The sequence below is a fragment of the Mesocricetus auratus genome, unplaced genomic scaffold (genome assembly GCF_017639785.1).
Source record: "Mesocricetus auratus isolate SY011 unplaced genomic scaffold, BCM_Maur_2.0 Super-Scaffold_100015, whole genome shotgun sequence".
Classification (NCBI taxonomy): Eukaryota; Metazoa; Chordata; class Mammalia; order Rodentia; family Cricetidae; genus Mesocricetus; species Mesocricetus auratus.
Window position 1 is genome coordinate 61,226,890 of NW_024429198.1, and position 26,692 is coordinate 61,253,581.

Here is a 26,692-nt window from a genome sequence, read left to right on the forward strand (position 1 = left end):
GGACAATGCCGTCGCGCGCCCAGGACTACAACTCCCGGCATGCTCTCCGCCGCGGCCTGGCCGGGGTACCAAGCCTGCGCCGGCCCGGCTGTTCTGACCACGGTGAGCAGCGCTGGGTGGGCTCCGCTCCCGCCAGGGGGACCCCCCAGGAGGTCCCGGAGCCTCCCGCAGAGCCCCCCTCTCTCTCACGAGAGACAGACGAGACGGAGGCCGCCCGGGACGCTCCCCAGCGCCCGTCGCACGGACGTGCGGGCCGCCGTCACGTGACCGAGCGGGGCGGGTCCTCCCGGCGCGTCCGGGCTCTCTATGGTTTCCCCCACCCCACCCCACCCCCGGCGGCTCGCTGGAGGACGTTCGGTCCGCTGGAGGACTCCCTACATTCTTCCTCCATTACCTCACTGCCTCCGGGGGCTGCTGGGATCGAGGAGGACTCGGCTCCCGACTCGACTCGGTCCTCCGCCCGCCCCGGGAATACCTCCAGTTCTCCCCGGCCGCCGCCGCCGCCTCTGCCCGCCCGGCCGCCCGGCCTCCTCCGGCCGTCCTCACCCGCCTGGGCACTCGGCTTTTTCCTCGGGAGCCTCCACCCAGACGCATGGCTCCATGAAGCAGGAGGGCGAGGAGAAGGCAGAGCGCGAGAGGTCCCGTCCGCCCCGGCCGCGTCTGGGTCAGGAGGAAAGGTGGGGGACCCTGGCCGCGGGGGGCGGGCGGGGGGCGGGCGGGCCGTGCCGGGCTCTCCCGTCCTCCCCGGAGGCCTGCGCCGCCCCGAGGCTGCTCCGCGTCCCCCCGGGGCGATCGGGGGTGTCCCCCGGGGGCGCCGTGCGGGGGAGGGGCGGCCCCCCGCGGGGCGGGCCCGGCCTGCTTCGGGGCTGCGCGTCCCCGCCGGGGACCAACGGGATCGTGAGGCCCTGCGCTCCCCCCTCCGGAGGGCGGGAGGGGGGGGATCTGGGTGGCCTCGGCCGCCCTCGGGCCGGGGAGGCGAGGCGAGGCGGCCGCTCGGACGCCGGGGCGCCTGAAACTCCCTCCGGGAAACAGTCGGTGGAAAGTTTGGTGGTCTCCGGCGCCGCCTGCCGGCCCCCCCGCCCCGCGTCCCCTCCCCCGCCCCGCGTCTGGGTTCCACCCCCGCGGCCCGGACCCGGTTGCTGTACCCGTCGCCCTGTCCTTTCTCTTCCCCCCACCCCCAACTCCCCCAGCGCCCTGGACTCTGCTGTCACCTTCTCCGTGAGCCCGGGCTGCCCACCCCTTCTCCCGGCTCCGGCCTCCCCGTCCTCCTCTCTCGCCTCTCAAGCCTTTTCTCTTGCTCGGCTCTTCGCTCTCCCGCCGCTGTCTCCCCCCCGTCTTCCCTCCCGCTCCGGCCTCCACACCGACTTGTAGACCCCACCCCACCCCCTGCCCGCCACCGTCCGTCCCTCCATCCTCAACTTGGGGTTTTGGGCGCCTCCTCGGAGCCGCGCGCGTCGTCCTTCATCCCTTGTCCTGACGTGACTCCCCTGCGCTCCTCACGCCTCTGGGCCCGTCTGCTCCCCTTGCCCTCTCTCGGGGTTGAGTGGGTGGGGCCTGCAGTGGGCTTGGCATGAGTTCTGTCGAGCTGGGCAAGTGGGGGAAGGCGGACGAGACTGTGGAGTGGTCTGTGCCAGCCTGAGTAATGATGAATGGCTCCGCCGGCGCTCACCGTCTCCTCCTGGCACAAGGTGCCGTGCCCTCGGGGGCCTAGCGTGTTGTCAGGTAATCTTTTTCTTTAAGACTTGGCAGTAGGCTTGTGTGCTGTGTAACCTGTGGAGTGTGATACATGCTGGCTGGAGAGCGGGTTTGGGCCTCCTGAGTGTGCTGGAGGGGAGTTGTTGGGGGCTGCAGATGTGTGTCCCGTCCCAGTGGAATCCAGCCTTTGATCCTCCTCGGGGCTCTTGTCTCATCTTCAGCGTTAGAGATGTTTTGAAGTAAGGAGAGTGTATCCTCCAGCTGGTTTTGTTTGGGGTCAGAAATTGCTCTGTTAAATTGTAACTTTTGAGCCTGGTGGTGGTGGTGCTGTCTTTAATCCCAGTGTGTATTCCAGTAATCTGAAAATAGTTTTACTCTTAAAATAAACCTGATGTAAAGCCGGGTGTGCTGTTACACAGCTTTAATCCCAACGTGGGAAGGCAGAGGCCAGAAGATAACAGAGTTCGAGGTCAGCCTGGGCCACAGAGTGAGTTCCAGAACAGCCAAGGCTTCAAAAAAACTTTGTCTTAAAAACAAGACTTTTGTAACTTCTGCAGAAACCTCTCCACTACTCAGATTTGCTCACTGCACTGCATTTCTGTCTTAGGTGTTGGAAGAAGGGATGGAATTGCAAAGAAGATTCAGTCCAGAGACAAAATAGGTTCCCTTTCCTATTGTAGCTGTTCCCTCTGGGGGTACACATTCTCTGCTTCCGGTGAGTTTTTATTGCCCCGTGCATACTCGACGTGGGGTTTTCATTGCTTTTTTTTTTTTTTTTTCCCTTTCTCCCCTTTTTTTTTTTTTTTTGGTTTTGGCTTATGTCTGGATTTAAGGTGGGGGTAAGTGTACCTTATTCATATTTATCTCAGATTCAGTGTGGTGGCCCTAATGTTGTTGAAGTTTTTATAATTAGAAAATTCCAGTTGCTTAGTGTGTGTGTGCATGTGTTTGAGTGTCACCACCATGCATGAGCTGAGCTCAGAAGACAGCTTGAGGGAGTCAGTTCTCTCTGTTATGTGGGTTCAGGGTAGAGATGGAACTCAGTGCTTCAGACTTGGTGGCAAATGCCTTTACCTCCTGAGCCATCTTGCTGGTCCTATGTTTCTTTTTTTGTGTGTTTTTTTTTTTTTCTTTTTTGGTTTTTTTGTATTGTCTTGGAGCCTGTCCTGGAACTTGCTTGGTAGACCAGGCTGGCCTCTGCCTCCCAAGTGCTGGGATTAAAGGTGTGCGCCACTAACGCCTGGCTTATTATCTTCTAAAGAAGGGGTTTCTCTGTGTAGTCCTGGTTGTCCTAGAACTCATTCTGTAGACCAGGCTGGCCTGGAACTCAGAGATTTGCGTGCTTCTGCCTCTCAAGTGCTAGGATCAAAGGTGTGGGCCACCATCCCCAAATAACAACAGAATTGTGTGCGTGTGTCCGTCCGTCCGTGTTTTAATTATTGGGTTAATTGACTCATGTGGTAACATGCTCACCTAGTATGTATGTATGATGACCTGGGTTCCATCCCCAGCCCCACCTAAAACCTGTGGTGGTGCACACAAGTGTAACCTCATCACTTGGGAAGTGAATCTGGAAGATGGGAATTCAAGGTCATCTTGGGCTACATAATGAGCTTGGGCAGAGAACTTAACTAATTCATGGCTAACGAGTTCCTCAGCAACTCTGATTCATGTGAGTCTGGTCTTAAGCTACTTTGGGATCATTTTAACCTAAATCTGCTGTGGTGATATTTTGTTAAATCCCATCACAGATTTGAAGATAACTATGGTTCTGTATGTAAACCTTGAGCATAGTTCTTGGATAAAAGTTAGTTGAGTTCATTAAGGAGAGCATGCTTGAGTTAAGGACAGCCCAGTGTGGTGCACTTGCCTAGCATGCCTAGGGACCTGCTGTATCTGCAGTACACAACCACAGACCATCCTACTTTACTGTGAGTTTGTCAGTCTCCTGATCCTTTTGTGAGGGAGGCAGGAGAGGAAATGTCTTAATTTCATAAATGGGAAAACCAGCTGGGCGGTGGTGGCTCAGGCTTTTTAGATCCCAGCACGGGAGAGGCAGAGGTAGGTGGATCTCTGAGGCCAGCCTGGTCTACAGAGTGAGTTCTAGGACAGCCAGGGCTATACAGAAAAACCCTGTTCAAAAAAACAAAAGAAAAGGAAAACAAAATAAAACTGAGGTCCAGAAAGATGTAACCTAATGCTGTAAGTCACATAGAAAGGGAAGATGTGGTTTGTGTGGTGTGGTCAGGAGAAAATACAAAAGTATTGTCTGAGAGTGGTGGTACACACCTTTAACCCCAGCACTCGGGAGACCGAGACAGTCCGACTGCTGTTACACTGAGAAACCTGGTCTCAGGAAAACAAAAAGTATTTACCCCTGTAACTCATTGTTTTCTTTAAACTGAGACATATATGTATATGAATGTGAGCTTTTGTTTGTTGTTTTGGGGTTTGTTTTGTTTTTTCTGTTGCTATTTCGTTTTTATTGTTTCAGGATTTCATTGTGTAGCCTTGGCTAGCCTAGAACTAGTTATGTAGACCAGGCTGACCTCCAGTTCAGAAATCACCTGCCTCTTCCAGGAGAGTGCTGAGGATAAAGGTGTGTGCCACCAAGCTCAGAGAGGTTTTGCTTACTTCTTTTGAGACAAGGTCTCTCTGTACAGTGCAGCCCAGGCTGGCCTGCTCATGGCAATCCTGTATTACACATTGCCCATCCCCTCTCCAGTGCTGGGATTTCAATGAGTCACATGCCTACCTCGAACTGTGAGCATTTTGTTACTTATTTGTTGTTTTGTCTTAAGTATTTTTAAACAGATTGTAAAAGTAATTGCATTGGTTTGTATTTTATAAAGAACTTGATCATGTACCTGTGCTCTGTATTTGTATGGCAGTTGCATTCTTGTGGTGGGGGAGTCTCATGGAGTCTATACTGGTCTTAGACTCCCTGTGTGGTTGAAAGTGTCTGTGAGCTCCTAATCCTGTCTCCTGCCTCTGTCTCCTGAGTTTTAGGATTATAGGCATGTACCACTACTTTCAAACTTGACCGTTTTAAAAACAGAAATAACTGAAATGGTTTCCAGAATGTAGTATCTCTCATATGACTCTTTCCTAGAACAGTCCCATAAATAGGCCAGAGTTACAGCTCAGACACCACACCCCAGTACTCATGATATAATTATTGCACTGAATTTTACTTCACCTCCTTGGTGTCACAAGAGAAACCCCAGCCTGTTCCCATCTGAGGAAGGCTTCATTTGAGAACACAGCTAGAGGCTAAATAGAAACAGCTTTGTCCATCTTCCAAATCTGTATAATCTCTTGTCCTCCAAGAAGGTGTTGTAAGGATTGTCTCAGAGAGAAATAGAAATTTTTCATACTTCTAGACATTTTACTATGATTACTATGTGAAATGGAACCCTCTGACAAAATCTGTACTATTTTGTATTTATCAGGATATTTGTGATAATGGCATATTTAAAAAGTAAAGTTATTTTTTTTAATGTTCTGGGTGCTTTTTTGGCATGTTTCTACCGTTACATGAGTAGAATAATATCAGTATTTATTCATTCTTTTGTTTTTTTCTTGGGGTAGGGTGAAGCACAGTATGTAACTCTAACTGTTGTGTAACTCTTTATGTAAACCAGGCCAGCTTTGAACTCAGAGATCTTCCTGCTTCTTCCTCCTGAGTGTAGGATTAAAGGTGTGCAATATGACCGGCTTCATTTTTGAGACAGGGTCTTACTTTGCAACTCTGACTGGTGTCAAGTTCTTACTGCCTCTTCCTCCTCAGTGCTGGGAGGCCTCCAGTGTTTTTTATGGTTTTTGCCATCACAGAATGAAAAGAAAGCATGAATGATTTATGAGAGGCCATTACTTTCAAAAGAAGAAGAGTAGCAAGGTCTTTTAGACTACAAAGTAGCTGTTACAGAATTGTATTAATAGTAGTTATGTGCCCAAGGACTGCCAGGTTCCTTTCGTGCCTTCCTAACAAATAGACCTGTGTGGCTGGGTGTGGTTGTGCACGCCTTTAATCCCAGCCCTCGGGAGGCAGAGAAAGGAGGATCTCTTGTGTTCACTGCCAAATCTTCTGAGGGCATTCTACATAGAATAACATGGAAGAGGCTGGGCAGTAGTCCCACATCCCAGTACATAAGGCCAGCCTGGTCTACAGAGCAAGTTGCAGGACAGCCAGGGCTACACAGGGAAACCCTGTCTCGAAAGGCTTAAAAAAAAAGACAGGGAAGAAGGAAGCTTGGCTTTGTCTGTTTGCCCCACACTCGCCAGTGAGTTTCCTGTCCCGTTTCTGGGGCATTCCTTCCTGGTGTTACGCTGCGCTTCTTCCAGATTCCAGTGTAGACTGAACACCGACAGCTCTCTAGGAATTCCCCTGCCCCCTGTAACGATCGAGACTGCTGAGGTAGCCAGTCGTACAGACTGAATGATGGCCAGGTTCTTGGTCTTTTCATCAAGACATCGTTCGACTACCCGGACTAAAGCCTGTCCAATGAATTTAGACAGACTAAGCTACTCCAATGATTTATGTATGTATGGCTGGCCTGATCCGACTGTCTCCTCATCCTGAGTACTGGGATTAAAGGTGTGTGCCGCCATGCCCTGCCATTGAAAATACTCTACATGGTGACTTCCAGGACAGTTAGGGCTATGTAAGAGAACCTGTCTAAACGAACAAACACAAAAAATAAGTAAATAGCCCTATATGGTGGTAGGTTGGTAAGATGTTACAGCTTGCCTGAGTTTTTGGTCAGACTTTGGACCTCAGAGTTGGAATTTGAGCCAGAGTTGGCAGCTAGATTGTTACCTCAAAGCCAAAATTCTGTCCTCAGAAAGGGGGGTGGGGGCGGCTTCTCTGGCTGTTTTAAAAATTGACTTTTGAAAGAGACACATGGGGAGAAAGAAGGCTGTTTTGTTTGCCCAGCTATATGAGTTAGGGCAGCCTCATGTTCTTGTCCTAATACTGGCCTTCATACTAAAATTATGAATGTTAACAATCTGAGAAATTATATTAATTTCTGTAATCATAAATTTCCACCCAGGCAAATAAACACTAATGAATCACTGAAAGTCCCACTATTTACAACATTTTATTTCGCCGGGCGGTGGTGGCACACACCTTTAGTCCCAGCACTCGGGAGGCAGGGGCAGGAGGATCTCTATGAGTTCGAGGCCAGGCTGGACCAATAGTCTCCAAAACAGTACAGAGAAACCGTCTCGTAAAACAAAACAAAAAAAAAACATTTTATTTTGTTTATGTGTTTGTATTTGAGACGGGTTTCTCTGTGTGGCTGTCCTGGAACTACTCTGTAAGCTGGGTACCCACGTGCAGAGATCCACTTGCCTGTCTGTCTCCCGGGTGCTGGGATTAAAGGCGTGCCGCCACACTCGGCCTCACATATCGGGCTTTTTAAATTTGAGACAAGCAGGAGCTAAGAGACCTTACTGCTGAAAACATCTTCAGATCCCTGGGTAAGTGCTGAGACTGAAGCTGTGCGCCATCGCCCCAGGCTGGACCATCTCTCCTGCTCCTGCATGGGAGGGTTTTTGAGACATCCACCACTGCCGCCCAGCTAAAGCCTTTTTTAAGTTAAGTTGTGTCATCTACTAAAAGTAAGCCTTTGAGTCACCTCTGAGTCCCCCACCTTCTGGGGCAGAACTTTGGCTTTGTGGTAACAATCTAGCTGCCAACTGTGGTGGCTAGGATGTGCCACCATGCATACCGTCCAGGACTGAGTGGTCACTACTGTATAGTCAGTATGACAGTTTCCATAGTAAATTGGACTAAGATGAGAGTTTACATGATAGTTAACCTAATTGTTAGGCTAAAGTGTCCAAATGGTTTGCTTTTGTCTGTTGTGAGCATGTGTGGAGGCCACTGCAAGTATGACCATGTGTAGTGTCCAGAGACTCCATCTTTTTTAAACAAAATCACTCATTCAACTTGAAGCTATGCTGGCAGGCTAGCAAGTGCTGGGATCTGCTTGTCTCTACCTCCCCACTAATCCTGGTTACGGGCGCCCCCACCACACCCAGAGTGTGTGTATGTGTTCTAATGTGAGTGCTAGAGACACAGGTGCTAGGCCTGCTGTGCTGGTGTAGCAAGCAGTTTGCTGAGACGTAGTTCCAGTTCTGGGTTTGTTTCAAGGCATGGCCCCACCATGTAGCCCTGACTCCTGGGACTTGCATCAAGATCATGGTGGCATAAACTTGCAGGGATCTGTCTGCCTGTCTTCCCTTAAAGGTGTATGCCACCATACCTGATGGGCGTGCGTGCGTTACCAATTTGTTATTATTGTTTTGTTTTTCGCTTTAAAAAAATGTTTAGTGTCTGGGGAGATGACTTAAGCATGTATACCCCTCTGAGGACCCTGAGCTCAGTCCCCCAGTTGGGTGTAAATTGGTATTTTTGAAACTTGTTTACTTATATATGTGCACATTTGTCATGCATCTGGTGAAGAGGAGAGTGTACCCATTGACAGGGAAGCTGAGGCCTCAGCAGCCTGCAGGGGAAGGGACTGAGTCATTGAGCTCTGAGAGCAAGAGTATTTTACAAGGTTAAGTGATCTTGAGATGGAATCTATGAGAAATCACTTATATTAATTCCTGAAATCATAATTGCCTGCTACTACTACTACAACTTCCTTAGCTTTGTGTTGAAGCGTGGGCAGTGTCTCCATCTGGTGGATTGCAGTGTTAACTACTGTGTTCATGTTGCTTGTGGAAGTATTAGGAAAAGATTACTGCTGCTGACTCCTGAACTTGGCTCAGGAACTCCCCCCCCCCCCAGACAGGGTTTCTCTATGGCTTTGGAGGCTGTCCTGGAACTAGCTCTTGTAGACCAGGCTGGCCTCGAACTCACAGAGATCCGCCTGCCTCTGCCTCCCGAGTGCTGGGATTAAAGGCGTGCGCCACCAACGCCCAGCTTGGCTCAGGAACTTTGCACAGCACCATCTAAGCCTCTGGGTCACAGTGTCACATGCTTTGATCCAGGGAGTCTCTGTGCCCAAGGCCACATACCGAGGGCATGACATTGGTAGTTGTTATGCGGTTTGGGAAGGAGAACAGATTCACAGTTTTAGAAGAGGTAGTAGACTATGTCATCTAATAAAGGATTTGTTTGGGGTTTTTCTTTTCATGATACTAAGAATGGATTCCAGAGTCTTGAACATTACAGGTAGGCGCTCTGAGGTGGACTTACATCCCAGCTGCCTCTATTACTCTGAAGTGTCTTAAGCTGTACCTAGAATTCCCCAACCAAACTTCAGGAGTGCTGATGTCTCTTGATCATCATAGACTCTGATGAGGTGCCTGCTTTGGTGCGGAGTATGCTTAGAATTCTAAACAGAAAGATACTTTGTTTGGGGGTCAGGGGTTACTGCTTTTTAAGGTGTATGTGTGTCTTGGTTGCTATTCTATTACTTTGAGGAGACATCATGACCAAGGCATCTTTGGTAGGGGGGAAGGAAGGTTTTGAGACAGGTTTCTGTGTAACAGCACTGATTGTCCTGGAACTCACTTTATAGACCAGGATGTTCTTGAACTCACAGAGACCCGCCTGCCTCTGACTCCCGAGTGCTGGGAATAAAGGCGTGCGCCACCACACCTGGCGCAAGGCAACTCTTTGAAAAGAAAGTATTTGACTGGGGACTTGCTTACAGTTTTAGAGGATTAATCCATGATGATCCTGGTGCAGAAAGACAGGTGTGGCCCAGGAACAGCAGTTGAGAGTGTCACATCCTGATCCATAGGCAGGAGGCAGAAAGAGAAAGACACTGAGCATAGCAAGTGCTTTTAAAACCTCAGAACCCACACCCCTGCAGTGACACACCTCCTCCAACAAGGCCACGCCTCCTAACCCTCCCAAACAGTTCCACTAACTGCAGACCAAGCATTCAAACATGAGTACGTGGGACCATTCTCATTCAGACTACCACACTGTGTTACGTGCATGTGTGTAGACACCTTCAAAACCCAGAAGCGGAGCGAGGTCTATTGGAGTTGGTGGTAAGCTGCCTGTTGTGAGTGCTAGAAACCAAACTTGGGTTCAGGTCAGTGCTGTTGACTACTGAGCTACCCTACAGTCCGAAAGAGAAAGCTTTGATACAGCTGGTACATAGTTAATGTTGCTTGTATTGATGCTGATAGCATTGGTGGCTATGATGTTTTCCATCAGTACCCTCGTTTTTTTTACTTTTAGTTTAATTAATATTTGCTTTATTTTGACAGGTAAGTATTAGATTCCTTTAAAATTATTCAGTAAGGGGGAAGTAAGCGATACGTTTTAAGCTTAAAATAAACTGATGACTGTATGGGGACACATGCCTATAATTCCAGCACGAGAGGTTGAGGTAAGAGGGTCTGGTATTCAAGACTAGATTGGGCAACATAAAACCTTATATCAGCCGGGCCTTTAAGCCCAGCACTTGGGAGGCAGAGGAGGCTGACCTCTGTGAGTTTGAGACCATTCTGGTCTATAAGAGCTAGTTCCAGGACAGCCTCGAAAGCCAAAAACAAACAAACAAAACAAAAACAAAAAACAACTTATATGGTAAAACAGGCTGTGTAGTTGTGGTGTACACTTTTAATCCCAGCACTTGGGAGGCAGAGTTGCCTTTCCCTGTAAATCTTTTTTTTGTTGTTGTTTTTTGGTTTTTTTTGTTTGTTTGTTTGTTTTAGGAGACAGGGTTTCTCTGTATTGTTTTGGAGGCTGTCGGTCCAGCCTAGCCTCGAACTCACAGAGATCCACCTGCCTCTGCTTCCTGAGTGCTGGGATTAAAGGTGTGCGCCACCAATGCCCGTCGGGGCTGGTTTATAATTTCAGAGATTTAGTCTGTATTGTCATGGTGGGAAGTATGGTGGCATGTATGTAGACATGGTGCTGGAGAAGGAGCTGAGAGTTCTACATCCAGATGGGCAGCAGCAAAAGGAGAGTGTCACATTGGGCCTTGATGAGCATCTGAGACCTCAGAACACTTACTACAACTAAGCCACACCTATTCCCAACAGGGCCACACTTTCAATAGTGCTGGGCCCTATGAAGTTAGGAATTGGTTTCAGATGAACTGTGTTTTTTTTTCTTCTTCTTCTTTTTTTTATTTATTTTATTTTATTTTTTTTGGTTTTTCGAGACAGGGTTTCTCTGTATTGTTTTTCGAGGCTGTCCTGGAACTCGCTTGGTAGACCAGGCTTGGTCTCGAACTCACAGAGATCCACCTGCCCCTGCCTCCCGAGTGCTGGGATTAAAGGCGTGCGCCACCACCGCCCGGCTGTGTTTTTTTCTTAATTAATTTATTGTTTAAGCCCCTGACTGATCTGCCACCACCCCAAGTACTGGAATTACAAGTTTGTGTCACTACACTACGGTATTTTTGGTGGCTTGAATAAGAGTAACCCCCTTGTGTAGGCAGATATTTCTTTCCCTCAGCTACCAGTTCCCAGATAACTGACAAGGAGACTTAATGTTAATTATACATGCTTGGCCAATAGCTCAGGCTTGTTACTAGTTAACTCTTACATTTAAATTAGCCCATAATTCTAATCTATGCTCTGCCACATGGTACCTTTTCTCAGTATAGCACACCCATCTCCCTGCGTCTGCTGATGACTCCCGACTCTGTCTTTCTCCTTCCAAGTATTCTCAGTTTGGCTCTCACACCTATCCTTATGCTGATCAGCTATTGTCCAGTCAGCTTGTTTATTAAATCAGTCACAGCAACAGATTTTCAGAGTGCAAAGGGTTATTCCACAGCACCATAGATTCTCATTCGAGTGCTTATTCACTAGGGAATGTAACTGTGTGAAAGGATTAGAAGGATTGGGAGGTGTGACCTTGTTGAAGGAAGTGGTGGTGAACTTTGAAGTTTCACAAGCTCACACCTGCCCTAGTCACTGGAGGATTAGGATGTAGCTCTCAACTATTGCCCCAGTGCCGTGAGCACCTCCATGAACCCGCCATGAGGATAGCGGACTAACCCTCTGGACTGCTAAACAGGCTCACAAATAAACTTTCTAAGAGTTGTCTTGGTCATGGTATTTCTTCACATCAATAGAACAGTGACTAACACTTTTTTTGTTTTGTTGAGACAGGGTCTTGCTATATAGCTCTGGCTGTCCTGGAAGTCACTATATAGACCAGGCTGGCTTCAAACTCAGATCTGCCTGCCTCTGCCTCCCGAGTGCTGGAATTAAAGGCGTGCGCCACCGCCTGGCTCTGCCGCATTATCTCAAGCCAAGTAGAATACAGTATGTGGTATAACTGCCTGCCCTGTGGGATTGTTTGGTATACCCGTAATATGCGTTCTATTATAATGATGGAACAGATCCATGCAACTAGTATGGAAAGAAGGTCTAGATATTTATTTAGAAAGAGCAGTCACTTACAAGAACAGCCAGGTCAGCACTCAAACCGCGGTCAGGATCCAAGAGAGCGAGAGTGCCAACCTGTTCCTTCTTTTATCCTCTGAATCTTCCCACATACCTGTGACCATACCCCAAGGGGGGCATGGTCAGCTGCAGGTACCTGGTGTCTCCCTACAATATTATAATAAGCAAAAAACAGATTATTTTCTTAGAGACATATGCTGGAGCATTGTCTTGTAAAGGTATATACCCATGATGGACATAACTTCTAGCAAATGTGAGATTATCAAATCAGCCTTTTTTGAACTCAGAGCAGTTGTCCATTGGAAACCTGAATAGTTATCAGTGGTGTGGTGTACAAATTTTAATTTTCCAAATTCTGCAAAAAGGAAACACATCCATCTGCCTGATTCCTTTGAATACCCTTGTGTTACTTCCTGCAGGTAGTGGACTTTGGTTATATAATGAACAAGTAGTATAATTTCCTTGACTTGTTACTAAGTGATGGAAAAGTTTTTTATTTTTTCAAACCTTTGCTATTGAAATGGTGTTTTTTAATAAAATTTTGAGGCCTTTAGCACTTTTCCTATCAAAAGTGGATCAATTTCATCATTACCTTGTGTTAAAGGGCCTGACAGACCCTTATGGGATTGAATGTGTGATTTATTTTATATATATATATATATATGAATGATGGTTCCTGTCCCCTATTATGCCTTGTAACTGAATAAATAATAAAGTCAATTCTGTGTCATCTGGTATAAATTCAGTGGTTTCAATATGAAGAACAACTCTTTCTGCATATTGAGAATCTGTAACTATGTTGAGAGGTTCTTTACGATCCATTAACACCATGAGGATAGCATATAATTCTGAGTTTTGGACAGAGTTATGAGGATTTAGATCCACTTTACTTAAATTTTCTGATTTGTACCCTGCCTTTCCTGACTTACTTGCATTGGTATAGAATGCAGGGGCTCCAGTTATTGGTGTCTCCCTTACAGTGCAAGGGAGAAGCCAGTTAGTCCTCTTTATAAGTTCAATTCTCTTGCTTTGGGATAATTGTTGTTGAACTCTCCCAGAAGATTACTACAAGCTCTTTGCCAGGGTTCACCGTCCACCATAACTTGTCAATTTCATCATTAGTAAAACGTGCTACAGTTTCTGTTGGATCTGTTCCTGGTCATTGACAAAACCTCTCTCTTTCTCTCCCTCTCCCTCTCCCTCTCCCTCCCTCCCTCTCTCTCTGGCTCTCTCTCTCTCTCTCTCCCTCCCTCTCCCTCCCTCCCTCCCTCCCCCTCTCTTAGAATCAGAGATCTTTTCCACATAAGTTTTTAATATTTTACTTGGTTTAGGTGGTAAAAAGTCATTCCTATGCGTAATTACAATCTGAGCAAGCATTAGGGAGGCAGAAGCGGGGATTCCTAGGCCTACTGGCCAGTTATTGTATCCTAATTTGTGAGCTCTAGGCCTATGGGAGGCTATTGCAAAGGAAGTGGTGACCTTTTAGAATTACATCAGAGATTGTCCTCTTGTCTCCACATGTATGCACACACACACGAGTGTACACAGATGCATACACACTTTAAAAAAAATGGGTGACTCTTATTTACTCTTGGTCAGGGTGTAATTTAATATAACCATTATAGAAATCAGTTTGGAGATTCCTCAAAAAATTAAAAATAGAACTCCTGGGCGCATACCTAGAAAACTCATACCCTTTCAGAGATATGTGCACATGTGTATTTATTGCTACTCTAGTCACTGTATAGCAGGGAAAGGGACCAGCTGGCTTAGTTGTCCTTCACCAAATGAATGGATAGTGAGAATCTAGTGCATATTATAAGATAGGATATGTAGTTCTAAAGAAAAACAAAATGTATTATGTATAATATTAGCAAGGTCACACAATTCCAGAAAGGGAAATACCTGCAGACTTACTTTGTATGTGTGTAAACACATGTATGTGTGGGTATGGCATAGCGTGTGTGTAAACACGTGTGTAGACACATATGTGTGGGTATGGCATAGCGTGTAGAAAGGATAGATATCAGGTGATGGTGAGGAACAGGGCTGGCACTAAAGGTGTGCGCCACCAGTGCCAGCTGAACCTTTGTTTGTTTGTTTGGTTTTGACTACCTGAAGTTTCTGGTAGGAAAAAAAATTGACAGTTTAAAAAAAAGTCTCTGCTGGGCGTTTAATCCCAGCACTCGGGAGGCAGAGGCAGGCGGATCTCTGTGAGTTTGAGACCAGCTTGGTCTACAGAGCGAGTTCCAGGACAACCTCCAAAACAATACAGAGAAACCCTGTCCCAAACAAACAAAACAAAAGTCTCTTAGTTGCAGTTAATTGACTTCCGGGGTGGGGTGGGCTGTTGTGTGTGTCAAGGTCACTTGCTGTGGTGAGTTCTGTCCTCCACCACGGGAGTCATGGGGTCAAAAGCAGCTCTTCAGGATTGGCAGCCTTTGACCGCTAGTCCTTATTAGCTTTTAGCTGATCCATGCAGACACTTTTTGCTGGATTTTTGTTCTTTGTTGTGTACTTACCTGCTCTCTTTTGGGTTAGGGCTCTGCAGCATTCCAGATCACGAACACCAAATCAGGATGGGAAAAAGACGCTGTGTTCCTCCCCTTGAGCCCAAGCTGGCAGCAGGCTGTTGTGGGGTAAAGAAGCCCAAATTGTCTGGAAGTGGAACCCACGGTCACGGCAATCAGTCCACAACTGTGCCTGGCTCCAGTTCAGGACCTCTTCAAAACCACCAGCATGTGGACAGCAGCACTGGGCGGGAAAATGTATCGGACTTAACTCTGGGACCTGGAAACTCTCCTATCACACGAATGAATCCTGCATCTGGAGCCCTGAGCCCTCTGCCCCGGCCCAATGGAACTGCCAACACCACTAAGAACCTCGTGGTGACTGCAGAGATGTGCTGCTACTGCTTTGATGTTCTCTACTGTCACCTCTATGGCTTCCCACAGCCTCGACTTCCTAGATTCACCAATGACCCCTAGTGAGTAAATTGGATAGACATGGGACAATGTGGATGGCATGGTAACAGCCTTCTGAGGTCACTCCTAACAGGGTCTGTCTGCAGGCTGTGGAGACAGACGTTTTTCCTGGTGGGACGTAGCTTAAGTAGAGAAGTAGTCACACTGTCACACCCTAGAGCCCTCAGCAGTGGGGAAATCTAAGTGAATGTGTCTGAGGGCCAAGCTGGAGACTAGGGGCTCTCATTCATTAAGAGCTGGTGTTTTAGCAAAGATTCCGTTGGTTGTCGTAGGATGTCATGCCTGTGTGTTTATATGTATGTCATGTATGGGGGCCCAGGCATGTTGGTTCAGTGGAGGTTCAAGGTTGACGTTTGGGAATCATCTTCGAGTGTTCCTCCACCTTGTTTCAGTGTGTCAGGGTTGACCTCAGTCTAACCCAGCACTGGTGGATGTGGCTAGTCTCAACTAGCCAGCTTGGCCAGGAACCTCCTGTCTCCACCTTCCGAAGCCAGAATCAGATGGGCCACCACACCCACAGGCATTTCTGTGGGCTCTGAGGATCCAAATTCTAGTTCTCACACACAGTGTACAGCAAAGCTCCTTTAACCACAACCACCTTTCCGGCGTGTTTAGGCAGTGCAAGATTAAATGAGGAAAGGAAAAGCCATTGTTTTCCTCCTCAGACTTGGAGGTGGCTCTGTACTAGTTTTAAAAGGCACTGCAGCAGCGGGGCGGTGGCGCACGCCTTTAATCCCAGCACTCGGGAGGCAGAGGCAGGCGGATCTCTGTGAGTTCGGGGCTGGCCTGGTGTACAGAGTGAGTTTCCAGGACAGCCAGGACTGTTTCACAGAGAAACCCTGTCTTGAAAAACCAAAAAGATAAAAGAAAAAAGTATAAGAAGCCAGGTGTGGGGGCCGGGGCGCTGGAGAATTGGCTCAATGGCTAAGAGTTCTCAGAGGACCTAGGTTCAATTCCCAGAACCTGCACAACAGTTCACAACTGTAATCCAGTTGTAGAGGACCTGACTTCCTCACACTGATACACACGTAGGCAAAACACCAACACACATAAAATAAGTTATTTTAAAAGAAGCCAGATGTGGTGCCGCACACCTTTAATTCCAGCAGAGGTAGGAGGGTTTTTGGGTTTGAGGCTGTGTGGTGAGACCTGTCTCAGAGGTGGGAGTGGAGGGTCTAGATAACTGTATTTACTCTGTCTTTGAGAAGTGACTAACTCAGGAATCTTAAAAGGTAAGAACATTAGGATGTGGCCGGACCTCAGGAAGTAGGGCACCCAACTGATACAGCTAATGATACTTGACTTTGCCTGAAAGCAGAAATGGCAAATTCTGTTACTGTAAAGCTTTCTTGAGAGATTGTTTCTCTCTTCTGAAAGTCTGTGTGCAGGGACTGTTTGTAGTTTGCAGTAGTTACAGTTGGGAGAACAGTGAAGTCTTGCAGAGAATGCTTGTAGCTAGGGGGAGAGTATGGGGGGGAGGTTGCTGGGTGCTGTGGAACACTTTGTGATTCTAGCTAGCACTTGGGGAGTGGAGGCCAGGGTTAACTGAGGCCCACCTGGGCAACTCTGCGTGGTGCAGTCTCCAGGAACGTAAACAGAAGCTGAGTTGAAGGCGAGGAAGAGAAACGCTTCTGTATGTGCTGTGTAAGTGGATGAAAGTTGTGAGGACAGAGCAGGGGGAAGGCTCCACTCACACAGCCTCTGCTGTCTCTCATGAACTTCCTGTGCTCTTAGTCAGGGCTGAGCAACTTCTAGAAAGGAAGAGTTCTTCTGGTAGCTGGCAATTCAGAAATGAATAGCAATATAGCCATAATTAATCTGGGGCTGGAGAATATTTTATGCTTTGCTTTTTTTAGTCCTCTCTTTGTGACCTGGAAGACAGGGCGAGACAAGCGTCTTCGTGGCTGCATTGGGACCTTCTCAGCCATGAATCTTCATTCAGGACTCAGGGAATACACGTTAACCAGGTAATGGCACAAACATTAGAAAATATACGTAAATGAACTAGAACTGGAAATAGCATTCTAGCCTTATTTCTTCAAAATGTTTGGTAGAGTTTGAGCAGTCCCTTTTTGTAATCAAGAAGGGTAAGGACTAACCTGGTGAGTTGCCCATCTGCTTCTGCAAAGACAGTTAATGCTCACATTAGTGTTAGGTGCTAGGAGGCGCTGTCAGAGGCTCTGGGGACTCAGCTGTGTGGGCTCTATAGTGCATGCAATGTTGTCTCCTAAAAGGAGGCAGACTCACTGATCTTTTCTGTCCCCTCTAGTGCACTTAAGGACAGCCGATTTCCCCCCTTGACCCGAGAGGAGCTGCCCAAACTTTTCTGTTCTGTCTCCCTCCTTACTAACTTTGAAGATGCCAGTGATTACCTGGACTGGGAGGTGAGAACAGCTGCATTTGGATCTCTGCATCTCTCGTTGCATTTGGGTTCGGGTTAGTACATGGTAATGTATCTCCTTCATTGAGAGAGGGCCTAAGACTGAGTGTGACAGAAAAGGTACTTCTCAACTAGTGATAGAGAAGGTGGGAAGTCAGTGCTGTCACTATGAGCTAGGCATGGTGACTATGTAATGAGACTGTCAGCACCCAACCCCAGAAAACAAAAAACAAACTCTCTCCTATTTCTTCCCATCCCATCTGTTAGTAAGATCCACTGATCCTTCTTAAATAATGAGATAACAAAACACCCCAGATGCCTTTTAACAGACCCCTGGAGAAAAGTTTTTAGTAGAAATCCTATGTGAACCTGGGCATGATGGCCCATGCATATAATGCCAGCAATGAGGTAGAAGGAGGGGGATTGCAGACCAGCTTGGGCTATATAGTGAGACAACTTTAAAAACATTCAAAGGGACCCATTTGGAAGAACCCTGAATTTATATAGAAGCAGCTTGACATGTTCATGCAGTAGAATTAGGCCCGAAGGGTGTCCCCTTTCAAGAACTTGTTTTTACAAGCTTCATATTCTTGGAGGTACAACTACACATATATTTGACCTTTTCCTAAAACAACCTACTTTCAATTCTATACTTTAGAGTGATTAGTCACACAAAATTCTTTTAACCAGGCAGTGGTGGCGCATGCCTTTAATCCCAGCACTCAGTAGGCAGAGGCGGGAGGATCTCTGAGTTTGAGGCCAACCTGGTCTACAGAGTGAGTTCCAGGACAGCCAGGGCTACACAGAGAAACTCTGTCTCAGAAAAAAGAAAACAAAATTCTTCTTTTCCCAGACCTAGATCAAGCAGCTTAGGAGACAATGTTGGTTTATATGTGGGTGATTGGAATATTGTTAGAATCAGAAAATGCCATGTACTTGGTTGCATTTTTTTGTAGGTAGGGGTCCATGGGATTCGGATTGAATTCATCAATGAAAAAGGCATCAAACGCACAGCCACATATTTACCTGAAGTTGCTAAGGAACAAGGTGAGTTGGACAGATGGGCACTCAGAGATCTGTGCTACTCACAGCCATTCCAGTTACAGGGAGTATTCAGTTCAGCAGCCACCATGGACACCACGCATGCTGTCTTTTTCTTTTAAGTTCCTGTAGATCCCTGTAGAACGAAGGCAAATTGACATAGCAGAGTGTTAGCAATGGGGCGGGGGGTAACTTTCTTACTTGCTTGTGGTTTCAAATGTTTCCTCTCAATGAAAAGTTCTTTCTTTGCCCCCTTAAGCTTCAGGGATTATCACAGCATCTAGCTTGACCATGTTTTATCTTTCATTATAAAGGAAAGTCCTAGACTTTTAACTGTGAAATCTATACATGCTGTTGTGTTGGGTAAAGGGTAAATATCTTCCCTACTGCTTTTTAAAGAGCTCAGTACTTGTCATGTATGGTGGCACATGCCTTTAATCCCAGCATTTGGAAGGCAGAGTGGATAATTGTAAATTCAAAGCCAGTCTGATCTACATAGGACTGGCAGGCCAGCCAGGGCTACATAGAGAGAGACTCCAACAAACAAAAAAGAGCTCAGTGGTTAATGAGTTCTTATAATGGGGACAGTAAAGGTAGGAAGTGGGTTGGACATGTTTTCTCTTTGAAAGAGTCTAGAATTCCTTTAACTGTTTCTTGTACTTTCTATGATATGTAACCCCATTTTCTTTCTTTCTTGGAATTAGTCTGGTTTTGAAAATAAAATGTGAAACACAGTAATTGTTGGGTGTGAACCTGGAATAGAGAAAATACCCAGTTAAGTATATTAATGAACTACTTATGTGGAAAGCAGTCGCCATGTTGGTTTTCATTGTGATTGTGTTTAAACTTGTCCAAAAAGCAGTGTGTATGCAGCATAAAGAGAATGAGTTTCTTAAGACAGTTTGATCAGGTCATAAATCTAACATGTTTAAAAAACATCAAACACAGTTTTTAGTAGTTGGATGTGAATTACAGCTCAGTTAAATGATCAAATTGATTCTCCCATTTTAAAGTTGAGAAAATTCAAACTTGGGAGCTTCTCCTATGGTTATTAGGAGGATGGGGTTCAACTTGGTGTACTTTATTTGTTTGAAACGTGTAAGGGTGAGGGGCCAGAGAGGTGCTCAGTGTTTAAGACTATGCACTGTTCTTGCAGAGGACCAGAGTTTGGTTCCCAGCCATCAGCTTGAGCAGCTCACAATTGCCATTAACTCTGGCTCAGGGGCACCTGAATCATGTGTTAATATACACGTGCCCACACGTGAGAGACACACAGAGACACAGTAACATCGAGGTGGGCCAGGTGTGCACTCAGGCCCTGACACCAAAGAAGCTGAAGTAAAAGGATTGCCTTTTGGGTTTGGGACTAAGCTGGAGTATATACATAACAAGACCAAATATCCAAAAAAAAAAAAGTAACAGTGAGCAAATCAACAGTACGGAGGTAAGGAACTTCCCTGTTTTCACTAAGGAGATAGTTTCTTTATTTAAATTCCCCTCTTGGACTGGAGAAATGGCTCAGCAATTAAGAGAACAGAAGCTCGTTTCCCAGTACCTATGTCTGCCTACAACTTCAGCTCCAAGGCTTGGCTTCTCACCCCTGGGCATCTGCACTCAGACACACACACACACACACACACACACACACACACACACACACACACACACACACACACACACACACACACACACACAGGACCCCTGGGCATCTGCACTCAGACACACACACACACACACACACACACACACACACACACACACACACACACACACACACACACACAGGACTGTAGTCCCATCTGCACAGGAGGCTGAGAAATTACTTGAGGCTGTGAGTTCAAGATCAGCCTAGGTTGGGTTAGAGAGATGGCTCAGAGTTAAGAAGAATGCTTACTTGGGGCTGGAGAGATGACTCAGAACTCTGTAATTCTAGTTACAGGGGATCTGACACTTTCACACAGATGTACATGCAGGCAAAACACCAGTGCACATTAAAAAAAAAAATAAACAACAAGCAAAAGCCAGACAGTGGTGGTATACACCTTTGATCCCAGCACTTGGGAGGCAGCAGACCGCTCTCTGGGTTCAAGGTCAGCCTGGGCTATGGAGTAAACTCCAGGATAACTAGGGCTGTTACACAGAGAGACCCTGTTTCAAAAAAGGGAGGGAGGGAGGAAGGAAGGGTGCTTCTTACTGCTCACCCCTGGGAGCACCCACCCATCACTGTACCTACAGTCTCAGGGGATTCAACACTTATCTTCTGGCCTCACATGTGTGTGCACACTGTATATATGTATACACATACATAAATAAAAAGTAAAATACTATCTTTTTAAAAAACAAAAAGAAGCCGGGCAGTGGCAGTGCACATCTTCAATCTCAGCACTGGGCAGGCAGAGACAGGAGGATCTCTGGGTTCGAGGCCAGCCTGGTCTACACAGTGAGTTCCAGAACAGACGCTAAAGCTGCACAGAGAAACCCTGTCTGGAAAAAGTAGAGTGGCCTGAGCTTCAGAAATAAATGCACTTGGGTGATACTACCGTGTAAGGACTGTGAGAGAGCGGGGAGTGTGGGGGTGTCAGCTGTGACACAGTGAGTGGGTGTCACGGGGTAGGATCTCTGCGGGACTGCTGGTGAGGCTGGTTGGCTTCCAGCTTGTGGACCATGGCCCAGTGCTCGCTTTGGCCTAGCACACTGCTGTTTTCAAACCCATTTGTCTTCCTGCACTGGTCACATTGGCGCATGCTGCCCCTGTGTTATGACTGCGCAGACCTTATTGTGGCTTCTGTTCTCCTCAGACTGGGATCAGATCCAGACAATAGACTCCTTGCTCAGGAAAGGCGGCTTTAAGGCTCCAATTACCAGTGAATTCAGAAAATCAATCAAACTCACCAGGTAAGCTGCTGTCCTGTTCTTTTGTTAGTTTTTCTTTAATGGGGGTTGAGAACAGGCTGTCTGGTGGGAAGGAGAAGAAAACAGTGTTTACACCCCTAAGCCAAAGCAGTCTGTGCGAGATGATGAGCTCTGAGGAAGCCGTGTCTGCAGAGGCGGCCTTCGTCTCTGTGCTCAGTGTAGCAGACTTGGAGTTGAGAGCTCAGTGCTCCAGGAAGGTAAACCCAGGGTCCCTTGAGGTGTTCCCTGGTCCTCATACAGTCAGATGTCAGGAGTAAGGAAGCTAACAGGATCCCGTCTGGGGTGCAGCACTTGTACAGGGAGCTGACTAGTTTTATGGGACACAAAGTGAGTTGAGTCTGTGTCCCAGGCTCAGTTATTTATTGGCTGTGTACCGTGGGCCAGTTAGTCCATCTCTGTGAGCTGTCCCTATCTGTAAGGTATGAGTTGTCACTCCTTCAGGGCTAGGACCTTGTAAGGTAAGGTATGGAGTTTCCAGGCAAAGGCCAGGGCAACACTCTGGAGATGTTGAGTGGGTACCAGTGTTCTGCCCCTTCCTGCTGATGTTGGGAACAAAGAGAAGCTAGCTTTGGTGGGTCTTTGCTAGGATCCTCATCTACAAAATGCTGAGTCATCGTATGCTGGCCTCACAGGTCTGTTTGGAAGCTAACCCAGTGTTTTTGAATGCATTAAATTCAAAAAGCCAAGGGGCCGGGGCTGCAGCTCAGCGGTAGAGTTTAATATGCAGCATGCTCATGCCCTGGGTCCCATCTCTAGCACCAAAACCACAAAAACACAAAAAACCAATATAATAATAATTAAAAGTAAAAACACTGCAGATACAAAGCATTATTACTGTTACAATTTATTTGAACAGCCATTTCCCTGTCAAAATTCAGGAATAATCACCTTGCAGTGGAGGAGAGATTACAGTGGGAAAGAGATAGTTCTGGGTAAGGATTGTCGCCCGCTCCTGTGGTCTGTAGTAGGCTCCATAGGTTTGTAACACCCATGCTTTGCATCCTGACTCATGGCTCTTTCCAGAGCAAAGCCAAAGTGCTATGAATTCTGTTCTGATGACCCTGAGATATGGCATATTCTTCTGGGGATTGAGACCTTCCTATAGCCAAGGATCCATTAACCTGCTTCATCAGAATTTGACCCAGAATTAGGTATCTATGCCCCTTTTAGTTGTAAGTTGTTTGTTGCTCTTCTACAATGGAGGTTGCATTTCTGTCAAATTTATCTCATTTTTAACCTGAACATAGATAACGCAGTCTGCACTGGGTTTTGGTGCAGCCATCTTCCAATCTGCCACCCATGTAATTTGACTTTGAACCTCCTCCCCCGGATCCTGTTGATGAGCATATGTAGCATCTGAGGTGGGGTGTGCTGAGATACATGCTCGGGGCGAACTGTGGTTGTGCTTTTTCATCGCCTTCATTTGTAACACAGCATCATTTTCTTGTGCCGTCTTTTCGTTTTCTGTAAGAGTGCTCCTGGTCTCCCATTTTATTCTTTGAAACTGGGATAAGCTTTTGGTTTTCTCTGAGGGACTCTTCACACTGAGACTTTTGGGGTTCCTAATACCTTCCCTGTTTCCTCATGCAGGTATCGAAGTGAGAAGGTGACAATCAGTTATGCAGAGTATATTGCTTCTCGGCAACACTGTTTCCAGAATGGCACTCTTCATGCCCCGCCCCTCTACAATCATTACTCCTGACACACGGCTGCATGACCAGTCCCACCCCCCTGTGGCCACCAATGGCTATGACATCATTGGAGCGGACGCCTCCTCTTCCTGGTCCAGTTACTTCTATTACTGCACCATTTTATGATGCTAGCTTCCGTTGCCAAGTCTGCCTCCTGCTGACTGGAGGGTGTGGGTTACAGCGATGCAACAGAACACGAGGGGCCCAAGCCTTATATCAGCCTTTCCTCAGTCTGGGGTTCTGTTGGATCAGGGCTCCCCAATAACCAGTGAGAATGGCTGTATGGGCTCAGAAGACCGTTGTCTTGGTGATTTCCCACATGTGTGTTGGCCACACATAGAAAACTGGAAAACTGGAATTGATGACGATCCATGGAGGCTTCTTCCCCAACCCCCACAGCCCACCAGACCAATTAGGTGTACTCCCCTGGCAGTCTGGGCAACGGAGACCAACATGAACCACTTATAGGTTGTTTTAAATTCCTTTTTTTAAACTTCCAGTTTATTGTGTACCAAGAGTTGATCACAACCTCCATGCTTCATAAGTGAATACCATGTTAGGGTTGACTGGGCACCATGAGCCCCTGTGAGTCCTGAATAAGAGAACTGCAACAAGATGAGAAGCCCTGTTGGATGGCTTTGCATTGTGCAGTAAGCAGGGAAGGGTTAGTGCTCGCCCGACTCCCGGCTGGACTTGCTGGGACACTCCCTGCATTGAATCTCCTGGTGTTGAGCGGAGCTCTGCAGCATAGCCTGCTGAGGGATGGAACGGAGCCGCCCACACAGGTCATCGTCATAAGCAGGTGTGAAAAGAGAGATCTCTTCCTCACCACCCGGCTACCTCAATCCTCTCTGGTAGCAGTGCCTATGTAGCTGCATGTAGGCTCTCAGAAGCACAGACGCCCAAACAAGTGGTTGGGCTGGGCTTTAGGACACACCGTCACAGGAGAGCTTCCAGGGTCTCTGAGCTGGTTTTCTTCACAGGCAAACATCCTGGGACCTTTCAGTAGGGCGGTTCGTTTTTTCCCAATTTGCCTGCAGAAGTGGGAAGACTTGATATATCAGTCCTCGGTAGGACTCTAGAACAAAGCTGTGTAATAAAACAAGGTGAACCTTTTAACTTGCCTGCCACGCTGGGACTCTTCACCTCATGGGGCAAATGTCAGTTGCTCGTGTTGCTCATTTAAACCCTTGACATTCCCTTCCCATCTTCACTCATTCCAAAGTAGCTGTCAGCAAATTCTTTTCACTCACTTGGTGGCAAAGTGTAGCACTAGGAGAGCGCTGTCTCAAAGGCAGAGACAGGCAGCCGGAAGAGAGGCTTCTGAGGATGGTGCGCTGGTTACAGCACGGTTCAGAACGCGGGAGGCCGGCCAGGCCTCCAGTCAGTGAATATATGCTTTGATTTCTTTTTCAGAGTTGATGTGATGATGTGGCTTTCCACAATGGGCAAACATTCGGTCAAAAGGTCATCTGAGTTTCTTCTGCCAGGAATGGAGGAAGGGAAGTAGGGGCACTTCCTTTGTGTTCTAGGCATCACCCTCAGGTTCCTGGGACTTCTTTTTTTTTTCTGAACAGGGTAGGTTGGTTGTGCCAGGAATGGTCAAGGACCTGGAAAGGATGAGGGAGGTGCTGATTACATTGGGATGCCCAGGATACATGCCCCTTACTGCCAGCTTTGCTTCCTTCACATCCATAAAGACGAAGGGTCTCTAGGTTTCTTGCTGCTGAGGGTAATGAAGGTGACATTGCAGACAAGCGTGACGGGTGCTCTCAGGTGCCATGGATTGATGTCAGGGTGGTCAGTTCTGGACAGCCACCCACCTCCAATTTGTACAACGGTATTGACACATAGGGCTACACCCATTACTGTTCAGGCGTTCTATGTTAGAGTTCTGTTTTATTTCTAAAGATTTAAAGCAAACTGCAAAAAAAAAAAATGGTGCTAAACTTCACCCCTGAGCACTCTTGGTGAGACTGGTCATGCAAGCATCTACAGTACCATGCTCCTCAAGCCTGTTTTTCTTGTAGAAATGTTGCCCTATCTGTCTCCCCTGTATGGTATGTGTTTTATTTTATTGAGAGTGGGGTAGAGTACCTGCCGTTTAAGAAAATGAACAGGAAAATGTTAAGGCCCAAGGAGGTGGGGGTGGGGAATCAATGAACACGAGTCCGGCTGGCAGAGTCCAACTCACTTCAGTTGGCTCAGTGCTTCCGGAGTGAAGAGCCTTACTCCCTGTACATTCCCCTGTGTCCCCAGAGTCCAGCAGTGGAAATGTTCAACTTCCTCTTGCCTTGTCAAGGGGACTAGGGAGTCAGGCAAGGAAGCTATTTGGCCCAGAAGAAATAGGCTCTATTGGTGTCTGTCCTGAGCAGAGCCTAATCATTCGGGAAGAAGTCTGGAAGTGCACAGTCATGGTCACCTCATGGGAACGTGTGGCAGATGGCTCTCAGGAAAAATATCAAGTGTGGGTTGTTCGCACGGGGCTTTGCATTGGGAGTGATGCTCTGAACTAGAACTCCGCTGCCTTCTACACGTTGACCAGAGCAGTGGTGAGGGCGGCCAGCGTGGGGCCAGTAAGTGATGTTGAGGAAAGGGACCGTTTCCCGCCCAGTGTTTCCTTTGACTGTAGGCTGCTCCAGCTTACAGAGGTCCCCTGCTAGCAGAGAACCAGCCGGACTCTGCTGGCTCGGTTTGGAATTTGTTTCATCCCTAGCTGTGAGTGCCTTTTGGTCTGGGAAAGCTGGTTTGTCTCCTCATACCATAGCTAGGACACACTTTGTAATTATGAATTGTCCTTGGTTTCCTGAGCTAAAAGCGTTGTCTTTGATCACTAGAGTTTGTCAGTGTTGGGTTGTGTTCACTGTGAGGTTCTTAAAACGTTTTCGCTTCATAATGTTAAAATAACTCATGTTAGAAACCCTTTCTACATGAAAGGTTTGTAGTTGAGATGTTATATTTTACTGTTTATAATAAAAATCATCTATACAAAAGTCTTGGGTGTTAATTTTAGTGTTTTGCACAAGATCTGTTTTCCACACTATGTTAACATCCTACAATTTCACTAACTTGGTGTTACTTTCTACTGAGATTTCTGAAGCCTAAAAACCTGGGTGTTCTTTATGTTTTTACATTATTTTTATTCTGTTTCCTCAAAGCAAGAGACTGTATGGCCTTCACTGCAAAGACTTCAGACCAATTATTTGTATTCCACGTGGTTGCCTCTTGGCTACATAACTTCTGAGTACAAGTCACCAAAGTCTTGGATGGAGTATTGTAGAGAATAAATCATAATGGATGCAAACTGTCCTCTGCCTCTCTGTAACCAGGTGACTTGATATCTGAAACAGTGATTAGCAGTTACCTTGTTTCTTTGTTGATGGTTCTCATAAGAGATCCGCCTGCCTCTGCCTCCCGAGTGCTGGGATTGAAGGTGTGCATTACCGTTCCTGGTAAGATCGTTACCTATTGAAAAGCTAGCCATCCTTCAATGCCAATGCTCTGGAGGACTGCGCAGTCAAAGACCCTGTCTCTTAAAAAAGCCAAAAACAACCTGTAGATGAGTTGGCTCAGCAGATAGATTAAGTGCT

General features: G+C 47.0%; 1 protein-coding gene across 6 annotated transcripts; it reads left to right on the plus strand.

Annotated features, from left to right (window-relative positions):
• Positions 1 to 540: 540 nt before the first annotated feature.
• Ammecr1l (AMMECR1 like) lies at positions 541 to 26,406 on the plus strand. Of its 6 annotated transcripts, XM_013124701.3 has the most exons (9): positions 1,137 to 1,722; positions 2,303 to 2,410; positions 14,635 to 15,079; positions 16,934 to 17,044; positions 17,347 to 17,461; positions 18,414 to 18,504; positions 21,297 to 21,393; positions 22,435 to 22,562; positions 23,002 to 26,406. In XM_013124701.3, exons 1-8 carry the CDS (start codon positions 1,650 to 1,652, stop codon positions 22,514 to 22,516), a joined length of 1,122 nt encoding a protein of 373 aa, XP_012980155.1. In that variant the 5' UTR covers positions 1,137 to 1,649; the 3' UTR covers positions 22,517 to 22,562; positions 23,002 to 26,406. The 6 variants fall into 6 exon arrangements, 5 of the variants coding, with proteins under 5 accessions (XP_005065369.1, XP_021090346.1, XP_012980155.1 ...); XM_005065312.4 differs by lacking the exons at positions 1,137 to 1,722; positions 22,435 to 22,562 and adding an exon at positions 541 to 677; XM_005065311.4 differs by lacking the exon at positions 22,435 to 22,562 and having other exon boundaries at positions 1,153 to 1,722.
• Positions 26,407 to 26,692: the final 286 nt, after the last annotated feature.

Bases quoted from the DNA above. Each gene is read 5' to 3' on its own strand.
- Ammecr1l (XM_005065311.4), top strand. From the start codon at position 1,650: ATGGCTCCGCCGGCGCTCACCGTCTCCTCCTGGCACAAGGTGCCGTGC. The intron at 15,080-16,933 runs GTGAGTAAATTG...TGCTTTTTTTAG, and splicing joins AGATTCACCAATGACCCCTA to TCCTCTCTTTGTGACCTGGA. The intron at 17,045-17,346 runs GTAATGGCACAA...TGTCCCCTCTAG, and splicing joins AGGGAATACACGTTAACCAG to TGCACTTAAGGACAGCCGAT.